This window comes from Electrona antarctica (genome assembly GCF_951216825.1).
Source record: "Electrona antarctica genome assembly, chromosome: 19".
In the NCBI taxonomy this organism is placed as follows: Eukaryota; Metazoa; Chordata; class Actinopteri; order Myctophiformes; family Myctophidae; genus Electrona; species Electrona antarctica.
The window spans coordinates 1,769,445-1,783,599 of NC_136800.1; the positions used below are offsets into that span (position 1 = coordinate 1,769,445).

Consider the following 14,155-nt stretch of genomic DNA (forward strand, 5'->3'; position numbering starts at 1 on the left):
TGGCCCGCGGGCCGCCTATTGGGGAACCCTGCCCTATACAGTGTGGCATTCAAATGCATATTGGCCTCTTAGACCCTCAATAAAAAAAAAGGAAACAAAAAACACATTCCTCTAAAGATTCAAACTCATTTCAACGCCTACAGTTCCGGTTTGCTGGAGAGGAGGAAGGACATGCAAGTGTTGAGCTCTACAGGTATTCCTCCTCCGATAGCTTTGAGATATATATGGCCAAACCACGTTTTCCCAACATTAATACACACCGTTGCGGTTAATTGTGCGTAGAACTTCATCCAAGGCGCTATACAGATGCATTACATGTGCATTACATTCACCCATTCACCCACACATTCATACACCGATGGCGGCGGAAACCATGCAAGGAACCAACCAGCACATCGGTAGCAATTAGGGGTTCAGTGTCTTGCTCAAGGACACTTCGACACCAACTCTGGGGGAGCCCACAGGGTTCGAACTGGCAACCTTGCGGTTACGATCTGGCCACTCTACCCCTGAGCCACCGCCGCCCACATCAATACAACCTTAGAAGCAAGAAAGCTACTTTGTCATAGTCGACTGAATAAAACAACCACGCGTGAACGTGCGGAGATGGCATCCGAAGTGGACAACAGAGGAAACCCTCTCGTTTGAAAGCTACTAGCCCTTACCCGTTACAGAGTTAAATCATTTATCGTTTGGTTTGGTGACTGCATGGTGACGTTGATTAATGATTAGGTTATTCATCGCAGCCAGCTGGGTTAACGAGATAGCTCAGTGCAACGTGACGAAAACCTGACGCTTCAGCTATCGTGTGATAATCCGATTGATCTTATGAAACATTTAAGCATATGGCACTGCCATATAACTTGCCATATTATAGCAAGTTTAACTGGTTAGAACTCATTTGGTGGGTAAACCAGAGGCCAGCCAGCGGTATAAACAACCACCGTTCACTTCTCTCTGCTGTACTGCCAGTGTGCAGTGCGCTGCTGCTCTGAGTCTGAAATGTACTGCCTGTGTGCAGTGCGCTGCTGCTCTGAGTCTGAAATGCCATGCCAGTGTGCAGTGCACTGCTGCTCTGAGTCTGAAATGCCATGCCAGTGTGCAGTGCGCTGCTGCTCTGAGTCTGAAATGCCATGCCAGTGCGATGCGCCCCCCGCCTCCACTCGTCCTCCTCCTGTCACAACTCACAAGTGAATCGCCTATGCCCTCTTCATAATGAATACATACAGGCTATAGCCTACACATTATACACAAATAACAGAATTGCTATTTTTATTATAATAACATTCTTAGAAAAAAGGGGGGGAAAAAGAAAGAAAAAAAGGAAAAAAAAATCACAGAAAATCACTGAGCCCGAGGCTCGGCCCGGCCGGACTAATTAGCATAATGTTTGGGCCTGGCTCGGCCCGAAAACGTCGGGTCGGTACCGGTCGGGCCAGGTCGGGTTCGGGGCAGAGTTAGAGAACTTTGCTTAGAACCAATCGGTTGAGAGTAGACGTATGTAGACCCATGTAGTTGCAAGCAAACATTGAATTGAACCAATTGAATTGCTTGGGTCGACTTGCATCGACATGCGCCACAACGCGCCGACGTGCAAAAGGACATATCACACCGCTGGGAGTCTGGGACGAACGCTAAAGTCCTGACGTCACTCGCGCATCCCCTCGATTCCCCTATTTCTATATGGAGAATAACATGGGGTCATCTTAAAATCGTTTCATATAAGCATTGTGGTCCAAAAATAAACAAGCTGTCTCGGCGTTATTGTCAGGGAGGTGTCTCTGTATCGTTTGCGACAGTCAGTCACTCATACATGATACAGTCTGCTTATAGCGAAAATGTAACTAATTCAGCAGCAGTAACAATAGCATTTTCTCTCAGTCAGTTGATTCTTCATATCCATATGAGTGAAGCGCCCTGGATGATTTGTTTATTTTTCAAACAGTTATAATATGAGGCGATCTAAAAATCCCCCTATGGGGATTACAATGCAAATAAAAAGTACATGAACCCGTGCATTTGCACCCTCTACCGATATCGACGTCAGAATTCGACGGTGCTCTATTGGTGTGGTTTTTTGGCTTTAGAGCTTTGAACTACAAACATTCCTACTCCTTACCAGCTTCTCCTTGAACACCATCTGCCGGAGCCACTTGAAGTCCAGGGGTTTGAACGCCGAGAAGACAAAGAGCGAGTCCTTCTCGTAGCGCTCCGGTTTCTGGATGGCTCCTTCCGGATAGGTGATCCTAATGGTGGTTTTGGTCCCTACGTCCCTGCCGTAGCCAGTCACCGGAGCCTCGTTGAGCCTGTCACACAAGCACCACACAGAGGTAGGGAAAGTGATTGAGAACTCGAGCCTCGAGTTGTGACGGGTGTGACAAATGACCTGTCCCACTTTCACTCCTCTCTGCTGTCTAGCCCTTATTATCCGCTGCTAATCCACCTTCTCTTTCATCAAGATTGAAATGGCCAGGAGGGCCACATTTAACCCATTTTGACCTGAGATCAGATTCTAAAAATGTCTTCCACATCCTGACAGTTTTCGGAAAAAGCTATGTTTCTATGTCAGTGGTTCTTCGATTTTTCAAAAATAGCAGACCTACAAGCTTGTAGCGCGCCACTCGGTGGCGCGCTATAAGCTTGTAGATCTGCTATTTTTCAATAGCTAAATTATAACAATGTTTAAAACACCAAAAGGGGTTCCCGCACAAAATGGGTTAAAACGAAAACAAAAGATGGCAAAAGGGCTGAAACATATTACAAATTCTATTCTCTTTACTGCTGTGGAAAATATGCCTTACCATTGATTTTATTGCCTTCCTGCATCAAACAATTAAGCAATATTACACAAGAGGGTGTGGGTTAACATGATTATTGCCACGACAGGGATGCGGTCAGGAACGAGACGTAGTCGAGTTCCGCAAGCATCACTGAAGTAGGAATAATCACGTTAAACCACACCCTCGAGTGTAATATTGCAATTATACAACAGTTACCCTTAAAACTAAGAAAATCGCTGAAAGAATATTTTAATGACAGATGTAGTCACTACGACCACAAATGTCCCAAGAAACTAGCTAGCCTAGCCACCGAGTTTGCTAGTGCTCTGGGAGAACAGAGCAGCTGGATTCTTTGTTTTGATTAGGTGGTGAATGGTGCTGGTTTAACCCACGGCTAGAAGGCTGTTTCAACCAATCAGATTGCTTCCTCGAAGCGACCCGTGGTATAATGTACATTATTTATTTGTTAAATACAAATAATGTGTGGATGAATAAACATGGAGAAGTTGATTAATCCATTTTGGTGTTAGCATTATGTTATGCTTTAGCTATTGAAAAATAGCAGATCTACAAGCTCATAGCGCGCCACCGAGTGGCGCGCTACGAGCTTGTAGGTCTGCTATTTTTGAAAAATCGAAGAACGACTGACATAGAAACATAGCTTTTTCAGAAAACTGTCAGGATGTAGAAGACATTTTTAGAATCTGATCTCAGGTCAAAATGGGTTAAACATAGTCTCTAGTCTGCACTATTTTTTTTTTACACATCCTTTCAGATCTGGTTGTTGCTCAGTGGTAGCTGAGACTGTCTGCCAAAATGGCTGATAGTTACACAGGAACATCGCTTAGGTTTTTATTATTCCCCATGGCAGAATGAGCTTTCACAGGGATACGTAGATACACTAACCTGACTCCGCCAGATGGGGCAGCAGAGAGTACACTGGGTTCCCCCCTCCTGCTCCCATCTGGGAACTCTCAGGCAGACTTGATGCCCGGCCACAAAACGGCCTGGCCAATCAGCGGCAGCTAGAGGCGGGATCAAGGCAGCACTGTGTATGCCTTGATCCCGCCTCTAGCTGCCGCTGATTGGCCATAGGTTATAGATACACGGCACATACACTGGAATGATGCTAGGGACAGAATTGAGAATACAGAATGTCTGGCAGAGTTTGTCCTCAAATACAGCCATTTCAATGGCAAAACGTGGGTCTGACAGACTGAAGTATATAGCTTGCACATCAATCACAAGCAAACAGATTCTCTGTGAAATACCAGCAGGGATTTCAAGGACTTCATGTTCACAAGAACTAGGAGGAAAACTCCCTATTTCAACTCTGTTTGGCAGTGAGGAGGAGGAGTGGGTACAGATCTACCTGGCCGAGACACATTTGGGGCTGTAGAACAGCAAAGTGTGTGAAATCTCTTTTGGTGGAAAGGCATCTCTAAAATTCACGGTAAAGCCTTTAACACATTTTGGGCGGGAACCCCTTTTGGTGTTTTAAACATTGTTATAATTTAGCTATTGACAAATAGCAGATCTACAAGCTCATAGCGCGCCACCGAGTGGCGCGCTACGAGCTTGTAGGTCCGCTATTTTTGAAAAATCGTAAAAATGTGGCGCAAATCTTTGAATATATATTCTTTCAAAGTGAATGTTTTTAACTCGGGTCTAAATGGGTTAATGATACCATTGAAGTTGCTCACTTTGGCACAGCAAATGTTCTTCTCACTTAGGAAGTGAGTCTGACAAAAATAATATATTTAAATGTAAATGTGGGCACATTTGGGATATGGTTTGCGTCAGACTTGATTTTCTATATCGTATTGACGAAGGATACTCATTTTAATGCTGGTGTGTGTGTGTGTGTGTGTGTGTGTGTGTGTGTGTGTGTGTGTGTGTGTGTGTGTGTGTGTGTGTGTGTGTGTGTGTGTGTGTGGCGGAGGTGTTCTGCGTTGCTGTGCTGCATTGGAGGAGAAGGTCTCACCTCACTACAACGTCATAATCATCTATTCTGGAGCCCAGAGACTTGTTGGCCAGGATTCCGCCGTTTCCCACAATGATGCATCTCTTACAACTCAAACTGGAAGTCAGGAGAGAAGGCAAGAGGTTAGAAGAAGAAGGCTCAAGAAATCCCGAGCAGAAGAGACAACAGTAAACGCAAAGTCATTCAAAGTGCCTCGTTTTTGCTTCTTTGTGCTCAAATCATTTCATTTTGTTGTCTCCGCCAGGCCAAAGGCGTGGGGCCGAGACTTTGGTTTCCGACCGATCTGTCTGCGCGCTCAGCTACCGGTGGACGTGAAACGGTGTACGCACACCGATCACAACGGATTTGTCCAATTTTTTCATATAGGAGGGTATGACATCATCATCATAACTGGACGTTATGCAGGAACGCCTACCGAGTGGCAAAACACTACTTTCTGGCCTTGACAGCCCATACATCCACACAGAAAAGTCCTATTTGATTGCATTAAATGACTTTAAACAAAATTAAATTCACTTTGCCACTCGATCTGCCATTCACTTTATGCATGCGCATCTCATGGTGGCGCAAACACAGCCCACTTAACATTTTGGCTTTCAACTCTTGAACCGTAGGGCGTACAGCGAACATCTCCCCCCCCCCCCCCCCCCCCTGGATATCTTGGATCACGACTGTACATAGGCCGCATTTGTTTTACATTTTCTACACTTTTTGCAACTACTCCTAGAGATTTTGCCCAAAAACTCACAAATCAGTACACATTATCTCTGGGATCATGTGATCAAGATGCATTAACCGTTTCCGTACATAGGACGTCGCCACACGTCCTAGGGGTCCCAATCGACGCGTACATAGGACGTCTGAGGACGTCCTAGCGCATCCTCAATGATACAGGGCGAGATAAGAATATTCTGAATTTGTTCCTTTTTTTTTATTTGTCAGTTCGCCTTTCGGCTACCGTATGCTACACTCAAGGCAATTGTTAGCTTATCATTGACTTAGCTGTTAGCGCGGCGGAAAGAATGACTCGTCTCTCCTAATCCAGGGCGCTCTCCGTGGTGTTGAACGGATCGATATACTGGCGCTTCATTTCTGCTCCTCATCAGTCTCTCCCGCAAAATATGAACGCGTTTTGGATCATAGATCGTATAAACTAAAACGATCGCAATATAAGCTAGCTATGTAAAGTAAACTTTTTTTAGTGGATTGTTTCCGGGTCGTGGGTTTCCGAGTAAAAGCGGCCATGTCTTTCCGGCACCCCAGAGCTCCTATTTTGAAGGACTTCCGGCACTGATTGTGTTAAGGGCCTTGCAAACGTGACGCGAGGAACGCATGCGTTGTTGCCTGGATCAACACAGGTCTCCTCCAGGTCTGTTGAAGAGGAGGCGCAACAACGCAAGCGTAAAAAAAAAAGGCAAGCTAAACAGAATCCAGGTCTGGTGAGTCGCGGTGCGTGTGCACGTAACGCAGGGGTTCTCAACCCGTGGGTCGCGACCCCTCGGGGGGGTCGCCAAATTATTTTGGGGGGTCCCCAAAATATTTTAAAAAAAAAGTTTTTTTTAAATTTTATTTTCACGATTTTTCAAAAATAGCAGACCTACAAGTTCATAGCGCGCCACTCGGTGGCGCGCTATGAGCTTGTAGATCTGCTATTTTTCAATAGCTAAATTATAACAATGCTTAAAACATCAAAAGGGGTTCCCGCCCAAAATGGTTTAAGGTTATTGTAGCAGTCAATTTATATTGGGGGTCGGGAGGGGGCGGGGCGGGGGTCCCGAGACATTGCCAAAGCATTTCCGGGGGTCCCCGGCCAAAAACGTTGAGAACCCCTGATGTAACGGGCACGCGCGCAACAAATTCACGGGCCCGCGCTCACGTAAATAACGCTTGCGTTGTCGCACCGCGACTTCTCCCGAGCAAAAACGCAGGTCTCATTGAAAATAAACTATAGGCACGTTTTATCGCTCCCCGTTTGCAAGGCCCTTTAGTCAGAGTTTAATCAGTTTTAGTTAAAGGACCACTTCACCACTTTTCAACATCTCTTCATATAATTGGTCCTCACTAATGTTCATGATAAAACACCACCATTTTTTCCTACTCAGTCTGTGTCTCATAGGAGGGCTGTGGGCAGTTCGGACACCCGTCCACCAGTGACATCATCATTAGGCAGATTTTTTTTTTAAACAAGATTTGTTTTAAAATATATTTAGATTTGTATTATCGTGAGAACGATGGCTTCAACTTTTGCATTGCAACTTTTCAGGAAAAGAAAGGCTGCCCTTTCTATTAGCTTGGATTCACCATCGATGATGTCACTGGTGGACGGGTTTCTGAACTGCCCACAGCCTTCCTATGAGACACAGACTGAGTAGATTTTTTTTTTGGTATTTTATCATGAACATTAGTTAGGACCAATTATAGGAAGAGAAGTTGAAAAGTGGTGAAGTGGTCCTTTAAGGAGTTTGATCTGTCTCAACTATGAATCTGCATGGAGACATTAAAATGCTATGAGGAGTATTCTATCCTACTCAACTCTCTCTCTCTCTCTCCTCCCTGCACCGTCATCATAGACACTGAAGAGTGTGGGCCCTGGCTTCTGGTTTATCATCTTTCTATTTTGGCATCTTCTTAATACCTTCTTAACACATTGAGAGCCCACGCAATACTGCCCAAAATCACTTTCACCTAGAAAATCCATTCACATTTTTTATAATTCAGCTGACTGTGGAGACACATGCTGGAACTTTTTACTTTGAAATGTTTTATAGTTTCTGAGTTATTTCATTTAAACGCCAAATGCATTCTCAATGGCGAAAACACAAACTTTGGCACCAGTGACCACGTGTTAAAAAAAAAAGTGTTTTGATTTTTCTGATTTTTTTTAATTAAATAAAAACAAATAAATAAAAAAAATTAAAAAATATTTTGTTTTTGTTTTTTGAAAGACGTCCACAGACGTCTTGGGCTATGCACGTGCGGTAATACCCAGGACGTCCACAGACGTTTTGGGCACAAAATGTGTTAAAGAGTGTGCTGGTTTTAAATTATATTAATGTGGGTATATGGGTGTGTGAGAGAGACCACTAATGCAAATGTATACAAAAGCAAATTACTAGTGGTAATTACCTGTCCAGATCTTCTCCAAGCCCATAGTTTTTGGTGGCTGTTAAAATGATGTCTATAATTCGCTCTGCAGAGGAAAATACAAGGACAAGAAGGAGAGGTGTCAATGAAGTGTAAAGATGAGCAAAATGAGTATTTGAATTGACAAAAACACCTATAGAAAAACCACATATACGGTACTTTGTTGACTGGGGTCCCTCAAGGGTCTATACCTGGGGTCCCTTCTTTCCCCCGCCCTCTATACCAAATCTCTTCGCCCAAATTAACTGATGCATTCCAGTGTTGATTTTGTCGACTAAAACTAAGACGAAAAATGTCCGTCGACTACCTTTTTTCACCCACGAAAACTAAATGGAAACTATAACGAAATATAAGCTATGGTTAGGAAGGGACTAGTGGACAAGAGATCCAGTAGAAGTCATTTTACACTTGGTTGCATGCTGAAAATAGCAGATCTACAAGCTCACGACGCGTTGTGGGCTTGTAGATCAACTATTTTCAGCAAGTGAAAAGAACAGTCATTACGACGGCATCAAGGCCCGCCAAAATACATTTTAGTCGACTAAATCAACTGCAGTTTTAGTCGACTAAAATCTCACGATTTTTAGTCGACTAAAACTAGACTAACACTAAAACATTCCGGGTGACTAAAATGTGACTAAAACCAAGTGAAAACTATTCAAGAGAGTTTGACCAAAACTAAAATCAAAATTTGCTGCCAAAAACACTTGATGCATTCAACACGCTGAGAGCTTGTAGATCTGTTAATTGTCACCCAAATTTGTACCTATTTTTGCCTATTATGATATGCCCAGAATATGGATGCGAGGGTTTATGTGGTTACAAACATTTCTCTCTACAAAAGCAAGTAAACCAGTTTCACATCCAATACGAGGAGGCTAGGATCGTCGTTTCTAGCTATAGGAGCCACTAGTAATGTTAATGTTGGGTAATCCCCGATTGAAAAGCCCTACGGGGGCTATACGAATACGATATCTCAAAGTTGAAACTCAGCTGTATTCGCCTTTGGAAAAAAAAGAGATTAAGAGGGATTCATTTAATAACAAATTGTCAAGGACTTCTCGCAGCACAGATAAAGACGCGGCAGACTAGGTGGTCTTAAGGCAGAAGTGGAGTATAGAGAACATCTCTCCGTTTATTCAATTATAGATAAGGAGACACAAACGATTGACCGCCAAAACCAAGGTGGTGACAGCAGCAGAGCTTGGAGGGAGGGGAACTTTCTGTGCTTAGTTGGTGGAGAAACAGACCTGCTAGAAGTCAGAAGAGTATATATATATATATAGTGTCTGTTGCTCCGGGAGGCAGACAAACCCATAAAAAGCACTCAGGGGAGGAATGCCATTTTCAAACAAGCACATTCTCCCGGTGAAGTGGGCAATGTGCGGGCGGCCAGGAAGGCACACCTCCGGTTGGTGGAGTGAGAAACGAGGCTGTTTAGCCATAGCGCACATTCCTGCCATATTCCGCAGGGTGTTATGGTGGTGGAGTCATGCATCCTGTATTAAGAAGACACTTGTTTGCCATAAGCTTTTTTTTTAAAGGCCTGGTTTATTCTGAGCTTCAGTCGGAAGCTTTTCGAGCTCATCTTCCATCTTTGGCAAACTCGCAAAAGTATCCTCGACTTATACGGACGTTACGCATGTCCTGACATTGGACTGCCATAGTGGGATTGGTGAGGTGCTACGAGCAGGCTTAACGTCTGGGCCCTTACCCTCATCCCATAGTCATAAAAATCACAACTCATCCGTACTTAGCATTTTTATTAGGCCCACCAAAGTTAACCCATTTAGGATTTAGGATTCTATTAAAAACGCCTTCTAAATCCTGAAAAATCTGTGGTTCTCAAACTTTTTGTCCTGTCAGAGACCCCCAGAATTATCTGTATCTGTATCAAAAATAGCAGATCTACAAGCTTCGTAGCGCGGCACTCGGGTGCCGCGCTACGAGCTTGTAGATCTGCTATTTTTCAACAGCTGAAGTAGAACAGAATGCTTGAAACACCACCGAGTGGCGCACTACGAGCTTGTAGGTCTGCTATTTTTGAAAAATCGTGAAAATCTTTAAAAAAATAAATCTTTTTTTTTTTTTTTTTTTTTTTTAAATCATTTGGGGACCCCTTAAAATAATTTGGCGACCCCCCGAGAGGTCGCGACCCACGGGTTGAGAACCCCTGCCCAAGAAGACTGAAGCGAGAGAAGAAGAAGAAGAAGAAGAAGAAGAGACCAGAGAGGCAGAGCAGCGGCGGCAGCTTTATTGTTTGGATGTGGTGTGGATGTCTGGCATCAAGCATCACCCTGTGTGTGCAGGCGTGTAAACACACAAAGCCGCACGGCGGGCGGACCACACCTGGACCCCAAGAAGAGGGTGAAAAGTGAAACGTCACGACGGCCGGGGCAAGGAGGACAACATGGGAGCTAATTGTTATAAAAGTACCAACGGGGTAAACACTTCAGACAAGCATGTCTACAAGGTGGAGCACCAAGACGAATGGCCACAACGGGATAACCCGTTTAGACCCGAGGACCGTTCTACTAAATTGTTTTCTGAAAAGAAACCTCATGTTTCCGTGTCGGTGGTTCTCAAACATTTTCATGTCAAGAAACCCCTAGAATTATATGTAATTGGCCGCCGACCCCCCCCCCCCCCCCCCCATCTGAAAACATGTTGTTCCAGGGACCTTCCAGAAGCAAAGATATGAGTTAAAAACGTTGGCTCCGAAAGAATATATATTCAAAGATTTGCGCCACATTTTACAAGCTCGTAGTGCGGCACTCGGTGTTAGCATTATGTTATGCTTTAGCCATTGAAAAATAGCAGATCTACAAGCTCATAGCGAGGCACCGAGTGCCGCGCTACGCGCTTGTAGGTCTGCTATTTTTGATAAATCGAAGAACGACCGACATAGAAACATAGCTTTTTCAGAAAACTGTCAGGATGTAGAAGATTTTTTAGAATCTGATCTCAGGTCAAAATGGGTTAAGACGTTTGGGGCTAGTGTAACAGCGAGCCGCTCTTCCAGTGTGTGTGTGTGTGTGGGGGGGGGGGGCAAGGGGAAAGAAAAAAAAAGTGTAGTTGAAATATAGACGGCAGGGTTGAAGTTGTCACTGAATACATATACACACACATTGTTGGGTGGAGTGCAGCCTAAACAATGTAAAGAGGCACGTGACGAGAGAACGGCGTTTTGCGAGGCTCTGTAACTTGGGGAAGTCACGGCATGTTTAGTTTACTCCGTGAAGATTGGGCAGGAGGTGAAAACGGAATACTTGCTGGGATTTATTATCAACTGACCCCCGAGAATTAAATTGCATAATTAGCCCCTAATGACAAAGTGCTAAACTATACTCTGGAACAATCAGAGGGCTCTCCTCGGTTGAGAGGTAATAAAGCGAAGAGACCATCTTTGTGTCTCTGGGGGACGTTTTAACCTATTCAGGACGGGAACCACCTTTTGGTGTTTTAAAGCATTATGTTATACTTTAGCTATTGAAAAATAGCAGACCTACAAGCTCGTAGCGCGGCAGCGAGTGCCGTGCTACGAGCTTGTAGGTCTGCTATTTTTGAAAAATCGTGAAAATGTGTGGCGAAATCCTGGGATATATTCTTTCGGAGCGAACGATTTGAACTCAAATATTAGCTTCTGGTGAGGTCCCTGGAACTACATATTTTTAGATGGGGGTCGGAGGCCAATTACAGATAATTCTGGGGGTCCGTGACATGAAAAAGGTTGAGCACCGCTGACATAGAAACATAGAAACATGGGATTTTCTTTCTTGCTTGTAGATCTGCAATTTTTGAAAGATCTTGAAAATGTGGCGCAAATCTTTGAATATATATATATATTCTTTGCAAATCTTTGCTTCTGGGGGGTCCCGGCAACATCATATTGAGATGGTGGGTCCACGGCCAATTACATATCAATTCTGGGGGTCCTCGACATTAAATAGTTTGAGCACCACTGACATAGAAACATGGGATTTTTCAGAAAACTGTCTTGATTTAGAAGCCATTTGTAGAATCGTCCTCAGGTCTAAATGGGTTAAACTGTAGATCACGGTTGTGGTGAACCTCACAGTGCAACGGGAAGATACAAAAAGTACAAAATAAATAAACGTTCATGTTCGTGCTTCCCCCCCCCCCCCCCCCCCCCCTCCCCGTCTTTGTCATTTTCTTCTCCTTCTCGCCCCCCTCTTGTGGTGCTGGCTCTGTAAATCCTTTGTGGCGTTTCTATTCAGAAACCACACGTATCACCTCTCCACATGAGCACCGCTAAAAAGGAGCGCTCCCGACACAGACACACTCCATGGAGAAAACAGAAACCAGGTGTAGCTTTTCATACGGGGGTGAGCTTCTTTCACCCTGTGTGACTCGAGTGTGTGCGCCTGTGTGTGCGTATGTATGTACGTGCATGCGATAAGACACTTGACCAGAGCACACAGGGTAACATTCAATGTACCTTTCCATACACTTGGAAAGTATTGGAAAGTTATTTCGTTTGTAGTCACCTTTTGTTTAGTAACGCTATCTCTACGATCCCCGTGGCGTGACATGTTTACTTGATGTTCGATGAGCACGTTAAGATTAGGAAACAAGTGTGGGCACTGTGTACATGAAGACGCAACACTTGGATCACAGGGGGTTTCCCCCTCACCTAAGATAAGCATAGCCTGGCAACGGCACACAGGCGTAGCGTGGGTTTGCTTGGCGGGGGGACAATAAAGCTAATTTAACTGACAAAAACACACACAACAGAGGGCCCGGACGGTTAGCTCAACTGTCTGGGGGCACCTAGGCTGCTGAGCCAGCCTGACGGCGTGCCGCGGGTTCGACTCCCGATCCCGACGGCCTTTGCTGCTCCTAATCTTTTGCCCTCTGGTGGCGGGCGGGTGGTGTTACAGCGTGACACACACACACAGACAGACAGTTTTGTCCATCTTCTATAGTTAGTGCTCACTTCGTTCGCAATCACTTCGTTCGCAATAAAGGCAGAAAAAGCCCCCAAAAAAAGTATATATAAAAAAACAGAGGCAATCTCAGACTCTTGACACGTTGTGTCAAGAGTCTGAGTGGTGCTGTTGGGGTGTCCGACTAGTAGGTGTCTGACTAGTGGGTGTCTGACTAGTGGGTGACTAGTGGGTGTCTGACTAGTGGGTGTCTGACTAGTGGGTGACTAGTGGGTGTCTGACTAGTGGGTGACTAGTGGGTGTCCGACTAGTGGGTGTCTGACTAGTAGGTGTGTGACTAGTGGGTGTCTGACTAGTGGGTGACTAGTGGGTGTCTGACTAGTTGGTGACTAGTGGGTGTCTGACTGACTAGTGGGTGTCCGACTAGTGGGTGTCTGACTAGTGGGTGTCCGACTAGTGGGTGACTAGTGGGTGACTAGTGGGTGACTAGTGGGTGACTGACTAGTGGGTGACTAGTGGGTGACTAGTGGGTGTCTGACTAGTGGGTGTCTCACTAGTGGGTGTCTCACTAGTGGGTGTCTGACTAGTGGGTGTCTGACTAGTGGGTGTCTGACTAGTGGGTGTCTGACTGGTGGGTGTCTGACTGGTGGGTGTCTGACTGGTGGGTGTCCGACTGGTGGGTCTGACTAGTGGGTGTCCGACTAGTGGGTGACTAGTGGGTGTCTGACTAGTGGGTGACTAGTGGGTGTCTGACTAGTGGGTGTCTGACTAGTGGGTGACTAGTGGGTGTCTGACTAGTGGGTGTCTGACTAGTGGGTGACTAGTGGGTGTCTGACTAGTGGGTGACTAGTGGGTGTCTGACTAGTGGGTGTCTGACTAGTGGGTGACTAGTGGGTGTCTGACTAGTGGGTGTTCGACTAGTGGGTGACTAGTGGGTGTCTGACTAGTGGGTGACTAGTGGGTGTCTGACTAGTGGGTGATTAGTGGGTGACTAGTGGGTGACTAGTGGGTGTCTGACTAGTGGGTGTTTGACTAGTGGGTGTCCGACTAGTGGGTGACTAGTGGGCGACTAGTGGGTGTCTGACTAGTGGGTGTCTGACTAGTGGGTGTCTGACTAGTGGGTGATTAGTGGGTGACTAGTGGGTGACTAGTGGGTGACTAGTGGGTGTCTGACTAGTGGGTGTTTGACTAGTGGGTGTCCGACTAGTGGGTGACTAGTGGGCGACTAGTGGGTGTCTGGCTAGTGGGTGTCTGGCTAGTGGGTGTCCGACTAGTGGGTGTCTGACTAGTGGGTGTCTGACTAGTGGGTGTCTGACTAGTGGGTGTCTGACTAGTGGGTG

The 14,155-nt window shown here is 45.4% G+C and overlaps 1 protein-coding gene across 4 annotated transcripts in view; it reads right to left on the reverse strand.

The window, feature by feature from the left end:
* Positions 1-14,155, reverse strand: part of st3gal3b (ST3 beta-galactoside alpha-2,3-sialyltransferase 3b) — an 86,925-nt gene that overhangs the window by 17,924 nt on the left and 54,846 nt on the right. For all 4 annotated transcript variants that reach the window (XM_079530163.1, XM_079530162.1, XM_079530160.1 and 1 more), the window contains 3 exons: positions 7,891-7,954; positions 4,765-4,860; positions 2,120-2,306 (listed from right to left, as the gene is read on the reverse strand). In XM_079530163.1, the coding sequence (XP_079386289.1) occupies positions 2,120-2,306; positions 4,765-4,860; positions 7,891-7,954 (347 nt within the window). The remainder of the gene's footprint in view (positions 1-2,119; positions 2,307-4,764; positions 4,861-7,890; positions 7,955-14,155) is intronic.